The 23,186-nt window shown below is 37.4% G+C and overlaps 1 protein-coding gene across 1 annotated transcript; it reads right to left on the reverse strand.

Annotated features, from left to right (window-relative positions):
- Nucleotides 1–1,223: 1,223 nt before the first annotated feature.
- On the reverse strand, nt 1,224–23,020 carry LOC132127049 (lysyl oxidase homolog 2A). Its single transcript, XM_059538663.1, has 13 exons — nt 22,706–23,020; nt 21,694–21,869; nt 15,485–15,693; nt 14,107–14,323; nt 12,632–12,815; nt 10,804–10,955; nt 10,548–10,715; nt 7,608–7,773; nt 7,142–7,382; nt 6,903–7,018; nt 2,269–2,405; nt 2,001–2,112; nt 1,224–1,910 (listed from the first exon to the last, which is right to left on the reverse strand). Exons 1-13 carry the CDS (start codon nt 23,010–23,012, stop codon nt 1,846–1,848), a joined length of 2,250 nt encoding a protein of 749 aa, XP_059394646.1. The 5' UTR covers nt 23,013–23,020; the 3' UTR covers nt 1,224–1,845.
- Between the last annotated feature and the right edge of the window lie 166 nt (nt 23,021–23,186).

A 23,186-nucleotide genomic window follows, 5' to 3' on the forward strand; every position in this document is an offset into this window, starting at 1 on the left:
CAAAGAATGGTTTAATAAAGTCGTCATTTGTTTTCTTTGCGCACAAAAACTATTCTTGTTGCTTTTATAAAATTGTGGTTGCGTCACATGGACTATTTTACCGAAGTCCATACTATGTTTCTGGGTCTTGCTACATTTCAGTTGGGTTGCTGTCTATGCAGGGTCAGAAAGCTCTCGGATTTCATCAAAAATATCTCAAGAAGTTCCTACGGTTTAGGATGACATGAGGGTGAGTAACAGAATTTTCATTATACCTTTTAAAGTCATTGTATGTATATTTTGTATATTTTTAAATAAATAAATAAATAAATTCATACAAATGCCATGTTACTGATCTGTATAATGTCAGTAATATACTAATTTTGAATGTTGATGTCGTCCATACAGAGTTCATTCAGCCGGTGAAGGTAAGGCCGCGGACGGACAGTGGTGGCTCGCAGGATGGTGACCAGAGCGCTGGGCTTGATGGGGAGACGCTTTGAAATCAGAAACAACTTCAACTGAATATTAAATAAAGTTCCAAAGACTGTCCTTCAGTTAAAACTAGACTGGGAAAAGAACAAATGTCCTTGACATTACTGAACCACTCAAGACTATTTTAGGAAACAAGCCAGTACTACGTTACAGTAAGTGAGCATTTGATTTGTGTTTTGGTAAGCATTCAGAGGACTTTGGTTCTTTCTTCTTTGGAAGGAAACAGCCTTGTTTTATTTATTTTTTTCCTGCTCAGCATCTGCTCCAGCCATTGTAAATAGATCGTTTTTATGAACTTAAACCTTATTTAATACAAATAAGCTCTTTAACTCATTGGATTTGTTAAAATGGGTCATGCAGGACCATCATAGTGAATCTAATGATTAAATTAAGTAGACCGTGTGTTTAGCTTTGTCAATGTTGTTTTCATGTTCAGCTTGTGTAATTTAAGATGGAATGGACTCCGAATTACATTTTTGAAACATTAAATATGCTGTTTAAAATGCAATAGTATTATTTTAACTACACTAACTAAATGTAGCTAATACTGTTTATTTTGTTTGCTACCATTATTATATATTCGACTTGAGTTGATTTGTTAAAAAATAACTCATTTCTGCACTATGATACTTTAAAATAGTTTGATACCTCAACCTGTTTCTCCTGATTTAATTAAATGTATCGTTTGTTGTTTTGGTGTCACGTGTTTAACATGGGTCGTCAGGTTCACATAAACACCATCCTCCAAATAACACACATGAATTGCTTTTATTATAGAAAACGTTGCAATGATTTGACCAAATGTGTTGTTCAGTCATAAACACATTGTATATCTGGAAACCATTGAACTCTTCATAGATACCCTCATAAAACAGAGGGTAGATGCTTCAAAAAATTGCACCAAATTATTACAGTTTCACATTGCATACACAAAACCTGACAAAACATAATCCCTGACTGAACACAATAAATTACTTGACATGCTTGATGAATAAAGCACAGGAGTTTGACAGCCGCTAGTGGGGCTCATGAGTTCATGAAACTGCAGGCTTTGTGAATTTAAGTTATAATGCAGAAATAATTGAAAAATTAATATTAAGATCCTAGTTTGAACATTACTGCATGGGTTTGTAAACTCTACAACCAACAAATAAGCACTTCAAGCACCAAAAATGAATAAAGCAAGTACAGTACAGGAATTTAAATCGTTTCTGTTGAAAGCAAGTTTGATATAGGGAGGACCATGAAAGAACAAGCTGTACTTCAACCTAAGAGTGCTGGAGTCTCTCTAGTGGTCAGTAATATTTGAATAGTCTGAGTGACAGCCTGCAGCGTCCTCCTGCGAGAGCGTTTGTCCTTCCTCACTGTGTCCTATCTGAAGTGCAGCTGGTTGCTCATTCCAGGGTACTCATCCATGTCTGAACTCCGCGAGCCACCTGGAAAGTGGTAGAGGTGGTAGAATTCACTTCTAATGGCTTTTAAACTGTCCTGGTAGAACTTCAGTACAGTTTTTATCTGCAGCTCACCTGTATGACATTGGTACGTCCATATCCTGTATCCATCATAGCGGCACTTGCACTTCATAACGTTGTTGGAATAATCTGATTCGGCTACATCATAGTTAGGATTGATTACAACCTGTCACAGAATGTTGTCAGAAAAACACAAATTCTGAATGGCTATAAAAAAGAAAAAATTATGTTCACTCATGAATTGTTAGAATATTTATCAAAAAAATAACCAAAGAATTAAAGATAGATTTTTGAAGTTTTTACACTTTAGGTAAAACACTACCTGGAAAATATAATCTCCTGGTTTGACATCTGTGATATCAATCCACTGACAATCAATGTCATGTCTGTAGGTATCCCAGCAGCCAACGGTGATGCCCTGTTCACCAAAGTTGGCACAAACATACCGTTTCTGAATACCTAGATCAAAGAAAACAACAGTTTCATTAAAACTGATGGATTTTTCCTTATCATGTCATCCCCTATATGGCAAATATTTATCTTTCTGGGCAAATATGATGTAAAGTAAAAATATTATTGCACTTTATTTATTTATTTATTTTTTCTTTTTTAATAATAGTAAATAAACTAAATAATAGTGTGTGACAATATTATTAAAAATAAAAGGCAGTCCTAGTATTAAATACAAATACATTTATTTTATAGTAAACTTACAAATAAAATGCTAATATTTACTACTACTTCCTTTGTTTGCCTCTTTAAGAAAAATCGCTTTATGTATTCCCAATTTTAAGTCGCTTTGGATAAATGCGTCTAAAATAAATAAATAAAAGCATTTTCATTATATTCAAACTTAAAATCAGCAGGCTTTTATTTTGGCGGGTAGCCGACAAGTAAGTATACGCACTTCCGGATTTACCGCTGCTGATTTAAAGGTCCTATGACATGAAAATTTCACTTTCTGAGGTTTTTTAACATTAATATGAGTTCCCCTAGCATGTATGTGGTCCCCAAGTTTCAAAAAATTTTAATCGGTGTAAATCGAGATTTTGCTATCTTTCTCTGCCTTTGAGAAAATGGAAGCTCAAACGGGCTGATCTGGAATCTCCTCTTTGTGACGTTGTAAAGAGAAATGTTACCTCCCCTTTCTCTGCTTTGCCCGCCCAAATATTTACATATAATTCAGTCGCAATGTCAGCAAAGGCGTTACAAACAGACTTTTATGATATGGATTCGACAGCACCGGCACAAACAGTGAGTAACAGTGTTCATTAATGCCTGATCTGTGATCAGTGATTTCTGATGTGTATTTAATCATTCAAGTTCACACAGACTTTCTTTCTAAATCGTTTAATACTGTTTATGCATCAGTGAATCAAGCCAGTGACTAAACGATCAACTTCACGTTCTTTCTCTTAGTAGCATGAAACAAATCTGTTATTTAAATTGTGATTTAACTACAGAGAGCGATCAAAGAACGCCCCTTTTTTTTTCGGAGCTCTCACACATCGCGAGTAAATCTGCACACTTGCCTAAACTGCCGTTACAATGAATGACGCTGTTATGCTGCACAACAAAGCTCTTACTGTATTCATGTGTTTGCTGTTAGTTGTGGTGAAAGCATTTTGTGAGAGAAAACGTGTTGCAATAATGACGAGATCACTGCATTCACGCGATAAACAGACTCTGTCTCTTCAATGCTCATCACTGCAGTCTTTCATGTGATGGGAAAAGATCGAAAAAATAATTATATGATCAACAAATCTACGATTCGTTAATCTCGACAGCTGTAGTAGGCTATATATATATATATATATATATATATATATATATATATTTATTTATTTATTTATTTATTTGAGAGGGGTTCCACATGTAATACGCATTTCGAATGCAAAGATGTCAGCCAATCACAACAGTTGTCGTTTACTCGGAGTCTCACAGCAGACACGCCCCTTCAAACAGAGCATTCAAGCCAGAGGGCTAATATCAGGATATAAAAAATGCTTTTTATTTCTAAATTTTAAATGTAAAAATCATACTAACAATATAAGTACACCTAAGGAAACATTAAAAAGCATTTAAAGAAAAGTAAATAATCTATGTCATGGGACCTTTAAGAGCATCAGTGGATGAATGTCACAGTTTTGTATTGTGCTTTGAAAACGGCATGACATAGCCTAGATTTATGCTTTCAGGTTGAAAATAAAACTTATATAGTACAGTTTGTGATCTAAAATGGTAATTGTGTATTAACAGCTGTCAACCATGTCGGTACGCAAATGCGCTGTCAGAACATATTTATATAACACATTTTTTATTTTGGTCGCACATGCAGACCTGCGGAGTGCGGACCACTTATGTGCACCCTTGTGTATATGTATGTATAGTACAGACCAAAAGTTTGGAAACATGACTATTTTTTATGTTTTTGAAAGAAGTTTCTTCTGCTCATCAAGCCTGCCTTTATTTGATCAAAAATACAGAAAAACAGTAATATTGTGAAATATTATTACAACTTAAAATAATAGTTTTCTATTTGAATATACTTAAAAAAAAAAAAATCCTGTAATGCAAAGCTGAATTTTCAGCATCATTACTCCAGCCTTCAGTGTCACATGTAACATCCAGTCTATCACATGATCATTTAGAAATCATTCTAATATTCTGATTTATTATGAGTGTTGGAAACAGTTCTGCTGTCTAATATATTTGATGAAGAAAAGGTTAAAAAGAACTGCATTTATTCAAAATAAAAAAATTCTAATAATATATATTCTAATAATATATCTTCTTTACTATCACTTTTTATCAATTTAACACATCCTTGCTGAATAAAAGTATTGATTTTATAAAAAAAAAAAGAAAAAAATTACTGATCCCAAATTACCAGAGGTGGGGGACTCGAGTCACATGACTCGAGTCACAATTTTCCGGACTTGCAACTTGCTTGATTAAAGTATGAAAATGACTTGACTTGACTTTGACTTGAGAATAAGTTACCTGAGACTTGACTTTACTTGAAGTGGAAGACTCGACAATGACTTGAATGTACAGTACAATAAACAATCAGCAATAAAATTAACAATAAAAAAAAAAATATTGTTACATCAGCACCACTAATCAGCGTCTGTGCCTTTAATGCTGCAAAATTCAAACCGCATCAAACATGGTAGACATTAGTCGAGCTCCACAAATAGGACTTTGAAGTGGACCGTTCCGATAAAAAAATATTTGCCAGATGCAAAATATGCAAAGCAAGAATATCCGAGACGACAGCATCAAATTTCATTCGACATTTCAAGAACAATAAATAAAGGAAATAAAATAATTTCTTTATAGTTAGTTTCATTAAGATCTATAACAATTTCTAATGTACGTTAATGAATTAATCTTTTATGTTTGTCATAATTTGGCCTTGGTTGCATATGTTTTATTACTTATTAGAAATGTGACCATTATCATTACTGATACGTCTCATAAATAGATGTATTGGGGAATTTAGCTATAACAGTGGCATAACCTGAATTTTAATGCTGGACGCGTCCAAAGGAAACAGTTCTCGGTTCAGTGTACTGGTGATCTGAAAACCGATGCAACCGGATCTTGACTTGAGAACGAGTCAATCATTCGTTCGTTATCTGGCTCGGCTCTGTGTTCATCTTCAGTTCTCTCTTCACAGCAGTCCAGTCAGTGTACTGTTTTAGTAAATGAATTACTCCGGGATATTGGTTTGTTTTAACGCAGAGGGAGTGTCAGCCAAATTAAACAAATTAACAGTTTAAGTCATTTGTGGATTAATGCGTATTGGAGACGCGAACCGTTTAAAACGATTCAGTTCGATTTGGTGAACTGGTTCAATCGAACAATTCGTTCGCGAACCGGACACTATCGTTCACAGCTTAGTGCCATTGTCTATGCAAACCATATTTTCTGTAAATGCAACACATTTTAGACTGTTTCAATTAAATTGAATTAGACGACTGGATTGTGTAAACAACACAATTTAATTTAATTATGGATCAGATATTAATGTAGCACAGGTCTGCGTATGATTCATATATAGCAAATGTATAATGAATAAGATACATAATAATTGTATACAAGTTCATATTTTCTGTGCAAAAATAAATATGTATTGAAAAACCTTACCTCTATTTATTTTAGTACTGACTTGACTTGACTAGAAACTTATCAGGTCTAGACTTGACTTGCTTAGGGTGAACGCTTGACTTGACTTGACTTGCTTGATTTATCTGAACTGTGACTTGAGACTTGACTCGAGACTTGATGATTAAGACTTGAGACTTGCTTGGACTTGACCATGTGTGACTTGTCCCCACCTCTGCAAATTACTGATCAGTAGTGTATATTGTTATTACAAAATATTTATATTTTAAAAACATAGCTTCTTTTTTTTTTTTTTACTTTTTATTCATCAGAGTATCCTAAAAAAGTATCACATGTTCTGAAAAAATATTAAGCAGCAGAACTGTTTCCAACTTTGATAATGAATCATCATATTAGAATGATTTCTAAAGGATCATGTGATAATGATCCTAAAAAATTCAGCTTTGCATCACAGAATAAATGATAGTTTAAAGTTTAATAAATTTAAAAACAATTATTTTAAATTGTAATAATATATCACAATATTACATTTTTTTCTGTATTTTTGATCAAATAAATGCAGGATTGATGAGCAGAAGAAACTTCTTTCAAAAACATTAAAAATAGTAATGTTTCCAAACTTTTGGTCTGTACTGTATATATATATATATATATATATATATATACTGTATATGTGTGTGTGTGTGTGTGTGTGTGTGTACATATATATATATATATATATATATATATATATATATTATATATATTTTTTTATTATTATTATTATTAAAAAAAATAGGCCAAAAAAATCTTTTATTTACATAAATAAATGAACTCAGTTCTCACCCTCGTCACACTGAGTGTCCTCTAGACAGAAGCTGGCCTTGTGACCCTCTGCCACCTTGGTGCCGTTCAGACTCAGCAGATCATAATGAGTAAAAACCTCCATGCTGTGATAATGCCTGCAGAGTCACAACAGTATGATACTTTAAACATCGTCTCATTGGCACAAATGATTTTGTGACATCATATCTTCACATATGTGTTTGTCTTTATGGTGTTTACTGAGGGGTCTAAGGTCTTGCCTGTGACACTCGTGCCAGGTCCAGGCGTGGTAACCCAGTTTGGGTCTGAAATCTGATTGGCCAACGTTGTGGATCTGGGAGGAGAAGCGGAGCAGGCGGCGGTAGGAGCTGTGGTCGTTCTTTTTGGCCGTGCTTGACAGGCAGTTCTCCTCAAGAGCGCACTGCAGAGCGTACATGGGCCGGTCCTCCAGGTAAGTGGTCTGCTCCACCAGCTGAGCATTCAGCACCAGGTCAGGAGCCGCTGAGATCAGAGGTCAGAGGTCAGACAGAGCAAATTCCTCCATGCGTATCAGTCTAGACAACCAGGGCAGGCTAGTACACATGGAACTGATGATCCATCTTGAATACTTAAAAAAATGAAGATTATGTGACAGCTGAAGTGTAGCTTTGGAATGGCTTTTTAGTTTACTATTACATTAAGCTTGTTTACAAAGCCAGGATTTAAATAAAGAGGTGATTGTCTCACTATCAGAGCAGGAGACCCCAGCAGCGAAGCGTCCTCCTCCTTTGGGACAGCTGATGTGTTTGCCGTGGTGAAGACACTGAGGAAGACTCATCTCAGTTCCTGAGCATCTGACCCCGCTCATCACAACATTATCTGCACTCGCGTCTCCAGCCCAGTACCACGTCTCCTGTACAAACACACGCTACACATGAGCTGTGGAGAAATTACTGGATTTATTATTTCTTTTTATCTGATTGATTGATTGATTTTGCCCCGTCATTAAATTGGTTAAATCATCATTCTGGTCTCTGAGCAAAGTCAGTTTGTTTTACGAGAAGAACTGGCTCAAAAGAATCATTTGTTCACTGATTCGATGCGATTCCAGTTTCCCTCTGTTCACATCTGAGAACGATTGTAAGAACATTTTGATCATTTAGTTTCTTCAAATCACATCAAAAAGCAACTGACTTCTAATGAATCTAATGTAAACCAGTCTTTTTTTTAGCACTGATGAAATACTAACATAGTTTTTAATGAATTAGTATTTCATTTATTTTAAGTTTTGTTAAAGCTTTAGTCTTTTTGATCTAGTTTGATTTCATTTGAGATATTTAAGCACATCAAGTATTTTAGTGCATCTAAATGAAAACTAGTTGAATTAAAATAAGTTTGAATATTTATTTACTCATTTAAAACATATAACTATATTTATATACATTTATTTAAAATGAGTTTTGTAGCTTTTTTACAGTTTCAGTTTTATTGAACTATAATAAGCCTGGAGCAAATCTAGGACAACGGATATCTGGCTGTCATTATGCCTTCTCACCAAACGAGGGCTGTTTTATCACGGTTTCCAGATCGACTAATGTGTTCCCAAACGTGATTTGAGCATCTGCTCCCAAGATTGCTTTTCAATACATCTGTTGCATAAGTTTAGCGGTCTGAAACATAAGACAAGCTGTCCCCCAGAAGAGGGGAAAGTGTCTGTCAGTTTTCTTGTGATGCAAAAACATAATCATCTAGCATTAGGGTGTTTTCCATGTGTTTTGTGTTAGACTGCACAGCGCTGAGTCACTGCCTCCTCTGATAGATAAGCCAGTTGGACTCCTGCTGTGGGCAGGGGACTGTGGGCACATTCTGTCAGACTTTCCATGTGCTTCCTTCAACCCTCGCCATTGTAAAACCCTCCACACATGCTGTCTGGAAAGAAAGAGCCACCGCTCCAGACCGAATATTTAATGGCCACTCCGACATCTGGAAGTTGTATCCTGCACTTTTCAAGTTCGGTAAGAGAAAACGTAAATGTCGGTGAACAAACTTCCCTATTAATGCATCATTTGAATTGCTTTAAAGTCTCTTGCTCGTGCTCACTAAGATGTATTTATTTGATAAAAACTAAATTAAGAACAGTGTTAACAAAACAGCTATTTTCTCATTGAATATATGTTAAAACGTAATTTATTCCTGTGATGTAAAGCTGAATTTTAGCATCATTCCTCCAGTCTGTGTCACATGATCAGAAATCATTTTAATATGCTGATTTGCTGCTCAAGAAAAATGATTTTTTTTTTTTAAGCAGGGCTCCAGTTAAACAAATACCACACTAGCATAATACACTAGGCTTTTCAAGAGGGACTTATAATGACCATGAGTGACATGAGATAGAACTGCTTTGTGTCCCAAAGTTGAAGCCGTTAAAGAAATGATGTCTTGACATGCAGCCATGTGCCACAGCTCGTGGCGAATTTCAGTCAATCATCATAAAAACACTTGATCATGGCATTACCCTGCAGAAGCACTTTAGGCTTCCAATTTCCACTCATAAAACCGCCCATCAAGCTATTCCCTCCATACCATTTCTAATGCATTAATAGCTTCCAGGCTTGTATCACTGTGAGTTTGTCACTGGGCTGTTAAATATCCGTCTCTAGTCTAGCCATCTCAGTCCTAGACAGTCTGTGATCTTACACGCAAATTCAAAAATTAATTATTGAAATGAATGGTATTGAACAGAGTTACAGGATCCAGGAAACTTGTGGTGGATTAAATGGGGATACCACACTGACTACATGGCATGTGCCCTTATTAAAGTCCTTCATCTACACCAAGTGCCCTAAAACAGTCTCATTCAAATGCGTGCTACGAACACTACGATGACTCACTGTGGCTATTGAAAGGTTAGCACTACTGAAGATGGTCCTTCCTTAGATGGTAAAATATGCTGGATTGAGTGTTGGAAACAACTTTTATTGTTCACTGGCGAATCTTAGGTGAAATCTAGTCATTTTAATAGGAATCCACACAATCAGAAATTTAGTTTGCAGGTTAAAGGTTTCCTCAAACAGATTTTCACACTGAACGTAAAAATTTGGTCCTGTGACGCTTTTGAATCAAAACAGATTCGTATGGGGCTATTCACACCGGGTGCAATCATTCACGCAAACAACAGTTTTTTTTTCGTCCTGTGTGTCGATTTCTTCGAAGACGAAACGGCTGTCCAATTAGATTTGAGCTAAGATCACGTGCCCGGAGCAGCTGTTGTTGCACAAAAGGGTGAGAATGGTGGCGTTAAAAAAATATATATATATTTTTAATATAAAAAAATTAATAAGACCTCATGTTGTGTCAATCGCGTTTACACACTACATTGGAAACTTTCGTCTGCCATAAAAAAAAATCAGATCTGGTTCACTTTTCTAAGTTTACGCATCTGTAGCAAGCATTTTGATAGGAAAGAATGACGAATATATATAAAAAAAAAACGCATATGAAAATTTCGGACTCTGTGCAAGGACCTTTGGTCAAATGAATTTGCCATGCTGACCAACAGAAATCTACCCAGCTTGAAATCTCCACATCTATGTCTCTACACTACTGACAATTAACAAGCTTTTTTGGTGAATTTCTGGTAATTTTGCCACAAAAAAGACTGGTGAGCACTTTAATGGGTAGATTTACCTGAAAGGCATAGCTGGCAAAGCCCAATCCCAGCTGTCTGCAGACCACCATGGCCTCGACCATCCCCCAGTTTTCACTACAAACGGTTCCCCAAACCAGAGAGCCGTTCTTCTCAGTCAGAACCTCCACACGTCCCTCATGTGGGTTCCTTCCTCCGCTTAGACGTATCTGTTGTAGTCAAAAATACATATTTGTGAATTTGTAGCTAGTGTTAGAACAATAACAGAATAAGTAAGTAGAGTTGAAGGGTCCTGACCCTCTTCTGGAAACCCATGGCAGGTATATTACAGCGGACGGCAGCGTCCTCCTCGTGACTGCAGCCCAGAGCATCATTATTGAAGTAACAGTCAGTGAGAGATTTCTCAAATCCAGAGCACTCCACCTCATTCATGTGGACTGGACCCATTCCTGAGAAAACACACATTCAGAATAAGACAAAAAAACAGGGTGTTCATGGACAGGGAATATTGATTTGTGCTTAAATGACATTTTTCTGTCTTTTCTGTTAAAAAAACACAGTAGAGAAACAACACAGAAAACAATCAGCATATTTTATATTACATTTATATTAAACTTGATATATTTAATACACATAAATATTCAGGGTCCATTTTGAAGTAACCTTGGGTGAAATGACTTGCTCAAAGGCACATTTTGGACCTAAAAAAAGGAATTCAGCAAATATGGACATCAGACAGATGTCATACTCAGATATTATTTACTGGAAACACATGAAACATTGGATCCAGCAAAACTGAAGAAGTATTTGTTTAGACTAAAACGAGCAAAAGCTGTTGATCTCACTCTCAACTTTTAAAAACTTAAAAGCCTTAAAGTACCACAAAAGGACCTTTGTTTGGTAGAACGCGTTTTAAAATGAACCAAAACAGCTTGGAGACTGATTTAAAGTAGTTTACTGATTTAAAGTTGATGTATTCAATTCTGAAAATAAATAAATAAATAAATTAACTCTTGGAGGAAGAAGAAAGCATTTTTCTCTACTTGAAATTTAGTTCTAAATATAATTTTTGCCATACATGACTAAATATTTTCCTTGTTGTATATTTCCTACATTCAATGAGCTATCAAAACTACCATCCTAATTTCAGTGTGATTGAAGTGAAACCTTGTGCATATGGAATTAAAGACAAGTGCGCAAGTTTGAGATATTTCTGGATGTGCACATCTTCTCTGAGCAAGTTCTTTGAACATGGATTTTAAAAATCCATTACTGTAGGAACCTGTCCAAACATCAGCTGAGGAGCAACCATCTTCACAAGCGGTTGCAGCACAGATGTTTCGTTACGCATGAGTCTCCTTGCCAAAGAATGTTCAAAAAATCTGCCTCTCATGCCCCTGATCAAAGACTCTTTAGTACAGAGCAGTGATCCATGGACGTCTGATGAATGCCAGACACAGACACTGCTGTAGAAGTTGCAGTTTAAGGACAATGTGCGTCTGATTTTTGCTTCCTGCTTAATGAGTATACTTCATTTTCTAAAAAATTTAGATATTAAAGATTATTATAGACATTTTCTGAGTACCAGTATTATGCAGTATTATATGGTTAGTTGCATTTCATTATTTGCATTTTATAAATTTTTTTTACAAGCAGAGGAATACACATGGTGAAGACTGACATGGAAGAAAAAAAGTTGTTATTTTTGTTGTTTTGCACATAAAAAGTATTCTTGTAGTTTCATAAAATTACGGTTGAACCACTGATGTATCATGGGCTGTTTTAACAATGTCCTTACTACTTTTCTGAACCTTGAACGTTTCAGACGCATTACTGTCTATTAAGGGTCAGAAAGCTCTTGGATTTCATCAAAATTATCTTCATTTGTGTTCCGAAGATGAACAAAGGTCTTATAGATTTGGAATGACATGAAGGTTTGTAATTAATTAATGAATTTTCATTTTTGGGTGAACTATTCCTTTAAGCTTCTTCTTAAACATCTAGTATTTTGGAAATCCAGATAATGGAGACAATCTCAACGTCTCAGAATCAAAGAACTGATTCTTATGGGATTGACTCCCCAAGGTCTATTGGTTTAAGAACCACTGATAGTGTATTAACTAACCTTGTCCTAACTTCGCTCCAGTGAGAGCCTCTTTGGCGCTCCCAAAGCCCAGCTCTCGACACACGATGGTGGCAGCCCTCAGGTTCCAGTTATCATCGCAGACGGTTCCCCAAACTCCATTCTTCAGCACCTCCACTCTCCCTTCACCGATCCGCGAACCTCCCCGCAGACGAACCAAGGGTTGCTGTGTCATCAGAGATGGAAGAAATTAGCAGGATGATCAGTCCATACACCCTCAGTGACCAGTGTTTGTTCAGTCTCTGTATATTGATCTGATTCAGGTGACTCAGCCTTTCAGATGAATTTTTTCCATCCCTTGTTTATACACACTCACTTCAGGCCTCTGGGGTCATGTTTGAATATTATGTAATCTCCTTTTCTTCGAAAAGGCAATATGATTTAATGTACTTCATGACTGAAGTGTCACTTTGACATGATGATCCACAGGAAACCAATGGAAGAGTAAGCGATTCTTTCCAGAAAGTAAGAGGCTGATAGGTGAGGGAAAACAGACTCGCCAAACATTCCACAACCACAAATCATCTCTGAGAAGGACTGTAACCTTAGCATTCAACATTCAGCCCTCAACAGACACAAACTCATTTTCACGTGCGCATTAGAACAAACAAGAAGTCTGTGAACCCAGTGCTAACCGGGAGCTGCTGATGGAAGACAGTCCAAAAGGAATTTTCCTTCATTACATCATTGCAGGTGACAGTGTAGTTTCTTAGGAAAGCTATTTTAATTCCAGCAGCGCTTGTAGCATGGGGCCACTAATACAAACTTCATTTTGTGGATGTTGTTCATGTCAGTGTCTCATTATTGTCCATGTTTGATATGTTCTACTAAGTTTAAGGACATAATATACTATAATAATTAGTGCAACCCTTATGTTACCATTTGTGTAACAACAGTTTTACTACAAATACCATGGTTAAACTATGGTTAGTTTAGGGTATTTGTAGTAAATCCATGGGTAATTTTCAATCAAGTAGTTGGGTGAATCTAATACCATCTGGAAAACCTTATGAAAGATGATTAGAAGTACATTTTCTGTTGCTGCTGGGACTGTTGATTCTTAGGAATACTATTTTTACCCTATCGTCACTCTTTTTTCGCTGTTGAGAAGCGCTAGTAGCTACTACCTTCAAATCTAACTTCATGCTCTGTTAACTGTACCATGCCATGAATTACTATTCTCTATTACCAATTTTCCCTGTTGGATATGTTCTACAAAGTCTAAGACCATAATATACTTTTAAATATTACTGTATATAATGACTTGTTGATCAACTGTCAGTCTGTGAGCCCAATGCTAACCAAAACGCCTTCAGGAAACACAATGATGAATGACTTATTTTATTTTGCCGATGACGCTGATTCTTAGGAAAACTGTTTTTATTCCAGAGTCTGTCCTTATTTTGATGCTAAGCAGCGCTAGTGATAACAGTTACTTAAATTGTAAGGCTACCAACCTCTGGTCTGTAAGCCTTGCGGAAGCCAGTGGAGGATGAGGGGGCAAAAGCTCTTCCAGGCACACAGCTGACCACCACAGGCAGGCCATGTCCACATTCGACGTTCCGCTTGGGCTCCAAGGGTTTGCCCAGCCTACAGCTAGACAGGTGGGCTTCATTTCCTGTGCAGTTCACTGAGAAACCCCAGTAGTTCTTTTTCTTACGCATGGACAGTGATCTGTAAAACAGAGCCACAGATAAAGATCAGTAGTGCTACAAAATAATTAATCATGCAATTAAACACATACTTCAGATATTGAATTCTTGTTTAGGAGGACATTATCCAAAAGGACGTGTTATGATTACTATAGGGACCAGACATTGCCTGTGGCAGTACTGCTGTGCTAACCCAAGAAAACATGACTTTTCCCATGACTCCACAGTCCAGAGTTCAGCAAAGGTCACCAAACATCTTGACTCAAACAATCTGAAAAGCCTTCAGGTTTCCTTTCCTTCTCGTTTAATGAGTACAGCATGTTCTGAGTCCAGATTTCTGAGCATTTTTTGATATCTCAGTATTATTTTTGGTACTATACATCAACTCTGATGTAAGACAATACCATTTACTATGGCCTACTTCTTTGCATAATTGTGTTTCTCAATGGCATGAATAACATTAAAGGCACAGACTTAAAATAAATGGACTGAGGAAAAGTGAGGTCACATGGCCAGCAGTTTAAAACGTGGATCATTATAAAACGTTCCAACAAAACAAACAAACATGGACAAACCTCACCTTTAAATATCACCAGGCATTACTTTCATTAGTATGTTGCTTAGTTTAGAAATAAACGCATGAATACATCTAAAAAAAATATATATATACATATATATATATATAAACATTTTCCTGGAATCTATATATATATATATATATGTATATATATATAAACTTACACTAAACTTTTGTGTGTTATAGTGTGTTTTAGTGTACAAATGTGGTTAAAACACCCTAAAATGATAATTTATAGGCAGTTTTACTATAAAATGTCCTTACCAGAGTTACAGTGGAAACAAAATGTTCTCTGTTAGAGGGGAAACAGCCAAGAATTATGTTGGGAAACAATCTGGCCATGATTCACTTGTGGAGGCGTTCACACACATCTGAGGACTAAATAACTCTTGTTGCCTGTTTACATGGTAACTTTAAACTTTAGAAAGTTACTTTTGGGGAAACCCTAAAAACTCTCTGAGTGTGTCTGTTTTCTTTCTTGTCTGTTTGTTCTTGATTTTTAGTGCGTCCTAATCACAAAGGCCTGAAAATGTATCTTTTTTCAAATTTGTGTTTGACTCATGGCTCTTTATCATACAAAGCAAAGCAGCGGGGACTTTTCCGTACTTGTAGACTTTGTTGTTGTAGTTCTTCTCTCTGGGGAATCCGTACATTCCACAGACGACTCGGTTGTTCAGTGGGGTCCACTCCTCATCACAGATCTGCCTCCATTTGCCCCTTTCTTTAATCTCCACGTATCCTTCAGTAACGGGTATGCGCTTGAGGTGAGATGAAATGGGTCTTATACGGATTTCTTCCACTCGTTCTTCGAGAGTCTAGGGAGGAAAAAACAAAAGAGCATGTTATCAGTCTTTATCGGAATTCCCACATTATTCCCAGAATGGATCGTTTATTTAGGCCATTTCCTCAAGTAGCAGCAAATGACTTAAGTTCTGGATGTTGCAGACACCGTATTAGTCAGAAGAGTGTCTTCTACTCTTTCAGGGTGGAATCTGAGGGCCAGCCAGATAATCCATGACTCACATTTAACAAGGCTTGCCAGATACAGTTTATAAGACAAGGCCAAAGTTGGAATTTGACCAAAAGCTTCACTTCAGTATCTCTCAAAACATTCTTGCAGTAATCATCCTAGATTTTGAGGAGTTCATGCACTTTTATTACAGTAGAATCTGTCATCCAATCCATTAAGTTACAGGAATCTTCCAGCTTGAAGGAACATTAACTGTTATAAAATTAAAAGGTATCTTTGTTAGCTGCAAAAAAATACCCTCACATGTGCCCTCACGAGGGCTGTTTTCCATGATATCAACTGAAAGGAATGTTTTAGATGTGTAAACCCAGCAATGTTGTACTTTTAACAGGGAGGTGGTTACCGGACATGTTTCAACTGACCACGGTAAACATAAAACGAAGACTGTGGCTTCTAATTTAATTTTGGCATGTGTTAATGTGCATGTGTGTGCATTATAGAAAAGGGAGAGAGAAAGTTGGCCAACGGGGTTAAGCCAAAAGAATTTGGCGGCCTCACGTGGACCTAAATGCTCTAGACGCAGAGTGAGCAGAACTGAGTTTAATGTAAATATTACTATATAAAGGCCAGACTGATGGGTTGGGTCCAGTTGAAGTGGGCTCTAGAGTCAGACACATCACTGTTTGCTTAAGCACTGGAAGTCTGGAGGAAACCAAAGAGTTGAGTGTTGAAGCTGAGGGCGTGAGTCGGGGTCATCCAGCCAGATGTGAGGAAGTGCCTACGCCTGTTGCCTGATAGCGTGACCTCCGCCTAAAGAAACCAGACCAGATACCTTCCACTGCATATTTTTAAACCAAAGTGACGCCCTGTTTTATCATTCTCAGGTTTTGCCCACATAAGAAACTCAGAGATTGATATACTATGATGGCACAAGTACATTTGAGTTTGCCGATGGAAAATACACTTGGAATGTTCATAAATCTTCATATTTATATATATAAAAGAATGCCTTGCAGGTAGTGTTGGGCGGACTGAACAAAAATCTGTATCAGGGTTTCATGGTTTATTACACCAGACTGTGTTTTTATCAGAATGCATGAGACCTAATCTGAAGAACCACTGTATTCACTGTCATTATTCAGAAATGTATGCTTTTAACAGGGATTCTCTCTCAATCCAGGACACTGTCTAACGTTACAGTTGGTGAGCCACTTGTTCTTGTATGCTTTTTGTATATATTTTTTTTATTCATACTGTGTGTGTAATTCAAACTGGTTTACCGTTTAAATCAGGATACGGCCCAGCACTATGTTGCAAGTGTTGGGTATATTAGATCAAGCACCCTTTAAGGTATAAAGTATCTGTCTAATAAGGAACGTTCTCTGTACAGAATAGTTGAAACAACAATTTCTGCTTTGTTAAGCTTGAAGAATGTCTGGTCCAAGACTCGACATGCAGTGACCAACAATGAAGGCTATGTTCCTGACTGATAGGATGACAAGTTCGACAGGAGCCATCAAGCCTTCAAACCCAAGGTTTTGTTTTGGGGAAATTCCTAGAGACGTAAAAGAAAACTGACCCTATTGAGGTCTCTTAACCAGAAAATACTATGAATTCACATGAAAGGTATTTTTGTGTTCATGTAGCTCAATGGCAGAGCAAAGCACTACCAATGGCAAGGTTCTGTGTCTAATTCAAAGTTGAAAATTAATTAAATCAATTAAATAAAGCAAGCAACTGCAGCAACCAGTGCTCTTTACCTTATGCAAGAAGTTAAAAAGATGTCTGACATTGCTGGACAAATGCCAGAAACCCATTAGCCATCAAGATTGCAGTTTAGGTCAAAGTGAATCTCCATCATTAAAAAGCAGTTAACACATGTATGCCGCCACAATTCTTGGAGGGAAACCTTTTCCACTTTTAATGTCATTTGTAGCATAAAATTAATATTGTAGTATTGTAATTTAATATTTGCTTAGTTATCACCAAAGCTCAGAAGTCTGTCCAAAATATGTTTTTCATGAGGTACCTTCATGCACAAATGCTTTTAAAGATATTTATTGGATTAAATCCCTGTCAATAATCTGAATGTGTAAATGTGTGTAAGTGTACAACCAAACATACGTCATCTTTCATTCAATCACATCACCTCTACTTCACAATGTGTGGGCTTTTTTTAGGAATGAGACTTGACAAAGAGGTCTTTGAGGCTATAAATGCTGTCTGTCAGCTCATATAGACTAATACGTCTGAGACATACTCACTTACAGTCATTCATATAAGTGAGAAACCATTCCCACATCTGACTGTGTTTTAAGAGCGAGGGGTCCATGTGTAAGCGATGGAAACGGTAGAAGTGAGACTGGAAGCCCCTCGTAGTCCAGACATTCCTCAGTAGCTGAGGTGCCAGCTGGGACAGAACCACCTTCTTTTCACCTTCATGGAATCCAGATATCAAAATATTTACATGCCGTTAATGTTCTCCTTAGGGCTTTTTGATGTGGGCGAGGGAGAGGTGACGGTGTCTGGTACAGTCGCGCAGTCAAATTCTCCTCTCCTTTTCCCTTCCTGCCTCCTCTTCCCTTCCTGTTTCACGTTGGTCCTCCACGTGCCTGTTCCAGGGACTTGATTGTGCAGGTTTGTGGTTTTGAGGGAATTTTAGGCACTTTTTGAGGAAGTTAACGATGAATGTGAGGGGTGGATGGATCCAGCTGGTATATTGATTCTTGCTGAAGTAATCTCTAAGAAAGAGGCTACATGGACAACATCTGGATTCTCTCCACCATTACAAAGCCGAACATACGTATGTACAGACTATCATTCCCATCCCCTAAAAAGCAGGAATTTCTTCAGCTCGGTTTGTCATCACTCTCAAACACAACTCATATTCACACCACCACACCAAAGGCCGTCCGTCTACAACTGTCTGAAAGGAATGCCATTTTTAGATATGCTTTTGTCTTCAGGGTCATCTTTGTGTCAGGGTACCACTTACAACTCTGTGTGCATGAAGGAAATAAAGAGGGAGGACAAGAAACAAAGAATGAGAGAATTAATGGTGAGCTCAGCAGTAGTAAAGGGTCACAAGGGTCCCACGAACAAGTCAGTTCCATGGAAACGATTAAGCTTAACATGACCCCTGAACCTTTATTCCACAGAACATCTCTGGACATATTTATGTTCAGCCCTGGAGATTCTTCCCAAAAGACTGGTCTTCCATTATTCAAGAGCAGTTCTTAACACCTTGCAGACAAAGACACCAGTCAGAACAAATCTTGGGTTCTGGGAGAACATGTTAGTCCTCAAGTTATAACTTAATATAGATATAGCAGCAATATATCTACATATACTTAAAAGTCAATACAGCAAGAGAACTTGTAACTATATAGAGTACTTAAGTCTGACTTGATAATATTCTGCCAATCACCATGACAGAATCATTATAAGCATTTAATCTACTTTAGGTCCTGTCTTTTTGCCTCATGAACATGACTTTACTATGTTCTAAAGTTCAGTCCTGAGGACTTCTAAACATCTGAATGTCATGTCTGGTCGTAGTGTATCTTAGCAAGTTGTATATTCTCATCTGCATGTTCTGTATGTACCAAGAATATGAAGTTGTGTTGGTAGGAAACATCTGCTGTAGACAAACATGTAAATAAGTTATATAATCATAAGCTGATTTATTAAAGCATTTTCTTGAACTCAAACCAAGCAAAGAGTTTGCCTGCTCTGAACCTTTGGGAACCACTCTGATTGTTTCCATGTGTGGAGGCAGACTGTGTGTGGTGGTGATTCATTTGATTATATGATAAGCTGTTCTTCTGTTCCATTGAATGTTTACAAGAATACAAAACAAACAATTCACTCATTCATTTACCTCTGCTCTCTTTTCTGAGAGCCTGTCTTTTGCCTATCTTATTAGTTTAGACAAAACATTTGTGTCCAGCTGTGTGTGGTCAGTTCTAAGTGATGAGAACATGTTTATGTTTCAGAGGGAGATAATATATTGGGAAAACTGCGAAAAGGAAAGCAATATAAACAGTTAAATATATGATTCATCATTCAAACAGAAATGATAGCACTAGGAGTTTACGGTAAAAAAAAGTGGTGGTGATGTTACAATGCTACTGTGAATGTTAGCATGTTGCTTGGGGTTTTATACACAGTTCTGTTTGGTTGCTAGGTTGTTTAGGGAAGTTTTTAGCCAATGTCTTCATTAACACAAAAATGTGAATCTAAGTGTCTAAACATCTTCACAAGCCATTAAACCCAGCTAATCAAGTAGCTGCTCTGCATTTATGGGCTCTGAAATAACACTAACGGTAATGATGATGTTAAACACTACATGTTTTCAGGGTAATGTAGTGTTTCTTTACATATCAATAATAAGCTAATATGATTATAGCAGCAAAACCACAGTAAACCATCTATCTGTCATCTTCTCCTACATCTTTAAAGGTTTTTAAGAGGTAATGTTTGCAGGGTGGAGAACACACTGGTTAGCTGTGCTGACACCCAGGAAAGGCAAATAAAAGCAGGCAAACAGACATTAAAACTGTGTTGTTTATATGTATATGACATAAAAAAGTGTTTTTTCCAGTTTTGGCAAAGGATAATATTTGTGGAAGCATTTTGTAATCCACCGCTTGTGATGCGTTAAGAATTTAGCACTGTTCGGCTGCCAGTTTCTGCTACCCTTTGTTATTTCTGAAATCACACCGTCCATTGATGAGAAAAAATACACAAAAAGATGGACTCTCGCTTAGAAAAACATTGGCGCTGGAAGGAAGCCTGAGGAATCTGGGTGTCTGTCTCAGTTTAGTTCACCCTGGTGTTTGAGAATTCACTCATACGAGCTTCACAGAGGAGCGTCTGTGTCTCAGACTTCTGGTATGTGATGCAGGGAAAAGTCACGATTACACCTACCAAAACCTAACAACTTCTCACATTCATTCACAGACCGTCGCCTGACCGGTGACATCACAGGAACTTGAACCTGACGGCTGGTATTTTTCATACCAGGCCAGAGAAACACTGTCCCTCATTCAAATCTTTTAACTAACAGTCTTTTCGCTTCTCACAATAAAATAATTTTCACATTTAATAGGTGGGATTCCGTTTTGAAATCATTCCTTCCATTAGTCAGCAGTTCCCAAAGAAGACATCAGAGGAAGGGGGGAACGTCTCGGGGACAGGAAGGATCGGGAGAAAGACACACAATGTGGGAAAGTCATTAAATCTTGGGGTCGTGGAAATGGAAAAGCACACTATGGGCTCTTAGATCTCTCTCAAAGGTCAGTCGTTTCTTTAAACCAGCTTACCTTGGTTGCCATAGCCACATGGCAAATATACAGATATCGGTTAATTCTGGCACAGACCTTTGCATCAAAGGACATAGGGGTGTGTGTGGACAGCTGGCGCATCATAAAAGGAGAATTGAACGCTAATAAACTATTCTATAGCAGCAAACTTTGGAGAGGAATGTGTGACCTGTGGTAACAGACCTTCACTTCCTTTCATCCACGAGATAAAGTGACTGGGAATGATCACCGATAAGAAAGAAAGAAAGCAGAACTACCACTCAGAGCTGAATTTCTGGATATGACAAAGATATGTGGTCATGTGTCTAAGACATAATGCTTTTCTGGGTAGGATTCTTGGCTCTTCAGATGGAAAATACTGGTTGTTAATCCCAATCACCTCCAGCAGAGTCTTAGGCTTGGTTTACCAGCTCTGAATTCACATCTGCACTGCCTTTCAGTAAATTTCAAGTGACTAAGCACTGTCAACCTCAGTTAGGTTAATAAACTAGCATGATTACGTGATCCTAGAGTTGACGTACCTCAACGTTGTTGTTCATGGTATTGATGAACCTGTGGCCAGGAATGCGCTTCTGATTGCAAATCACCCCAACATCCTCACTGTGGCGGCAGTCTGACACCCCAAAGCCATTTGAGGGGCATTCGGCTAAGGATTTCTCTCTTCCTGTGCAATGGACGTTGTCCAGCCAAATGCGTCCTGTGTAATAAAGAGCAATTGATGGTTTTGTCAATCACCAGCAGATGTTGTGTTTTGGATGCTGTCTTGGTGTCACTATCTGGCTACTTAATTCCCTTAATTGAACAGTTCAACTCTCAAAAATGACTCTGCAACTCTACTTTATCTATTTCAAAACCTGTATGATGGTGAGTTTTGGAAGGATTTTTTTTTAATAAGCACCATAAAAGAATCATTAAAGATGTTCTCACAACTTGTGTACTATGCTGCAAGTGTCAGACTGAAAGTCAAACTAAAATAATTCAAAAGTTCTGCCTCTCACAAATGAATTGTCAGTGATTATGCTGATGACAGAAGTTTCTTATTTGGGTGAATTATTCCTGCTTTTAGCTAAATGCCTTGGTAAACCAGCCTCAACCACTCTAGTCTGGCTAGATTTTGTTAACTTCTTTGATTCAATATAAAGTTATCAAATATGAACCCTTCTAGAATTTCCCTTCACTATGCATTGCATGCTGCTAATGATTTTGCTTACTCTGTGGAAAGTGGAATAAGAGTCAAGACCAATGGTTACTCTTCCCATAGGGCTCAATCATAACCACCCACTGATTTACATCTTTGGACAGATTTATTGAGACAAATCATCATGTTTCTGTGGTAAAGAGACAGAGAGATGAGATTATGTCTGCTCTTGACTTTAAATCTTGTTTCCATACTTTTTTGACTCTCTGTTTGGTATCAATTACCTCTAATGACTAAAACATGATGGATTAGCAATAAAATTCAAGAATATATGCATATAATGGATCTTTCAGTAGAACAGAAGCTTATAATATACAATCAGAATTCTTGCCTACCTTCTCCTTGTCCAAACTTTGCAGATGGGGACCAGGCCACAGCACCCAGGAAGCCAAGCTCCCTGCATGCAACATGAGCAGCTAAGATTGAGAAGTCATCATCACAGATAGTCCCCCATTCGTTGTTGTAGAAGACCTCCAGACGACCCTCGTAATGCTTGCGTTTATTACCCGCTAGACGGAGCTGAATCTTGGGTTGCTGGGATTCAGATTGGGCCTGAACCAAAGCCAAGAGACTAAAGATGCACAATGCAGAAGGGAACACCATGGCTAAACTTTCACCTGCGAGAGCATTAAACAACACCATCCATGTCAGTTCGGTCCACACCATTTCTCAAATCCTGAGGCTATAGCAGACAGATAACTGGGGTGTTTACTTTTTCCACTACTCATCCCAAACTGTCAATTAGAGGGGTTTTGTAGGAACATGTCCTACAATTATTGACACTGATGATACTGACATTAATGTATCTCAAAGGCA

Source organism: Carassius carassius, chromosome 45, assembly GCF_963082965.1.
Source record: "Carassius carassius chromosome 45, fCarCar2.1, whole genome shotgun sequence".
NCBI lineage: Eukaryota > Metazoa > Chordata > Actinopteri > Cypriniformes > Cyprinidae > Carassius > Carassius carassius.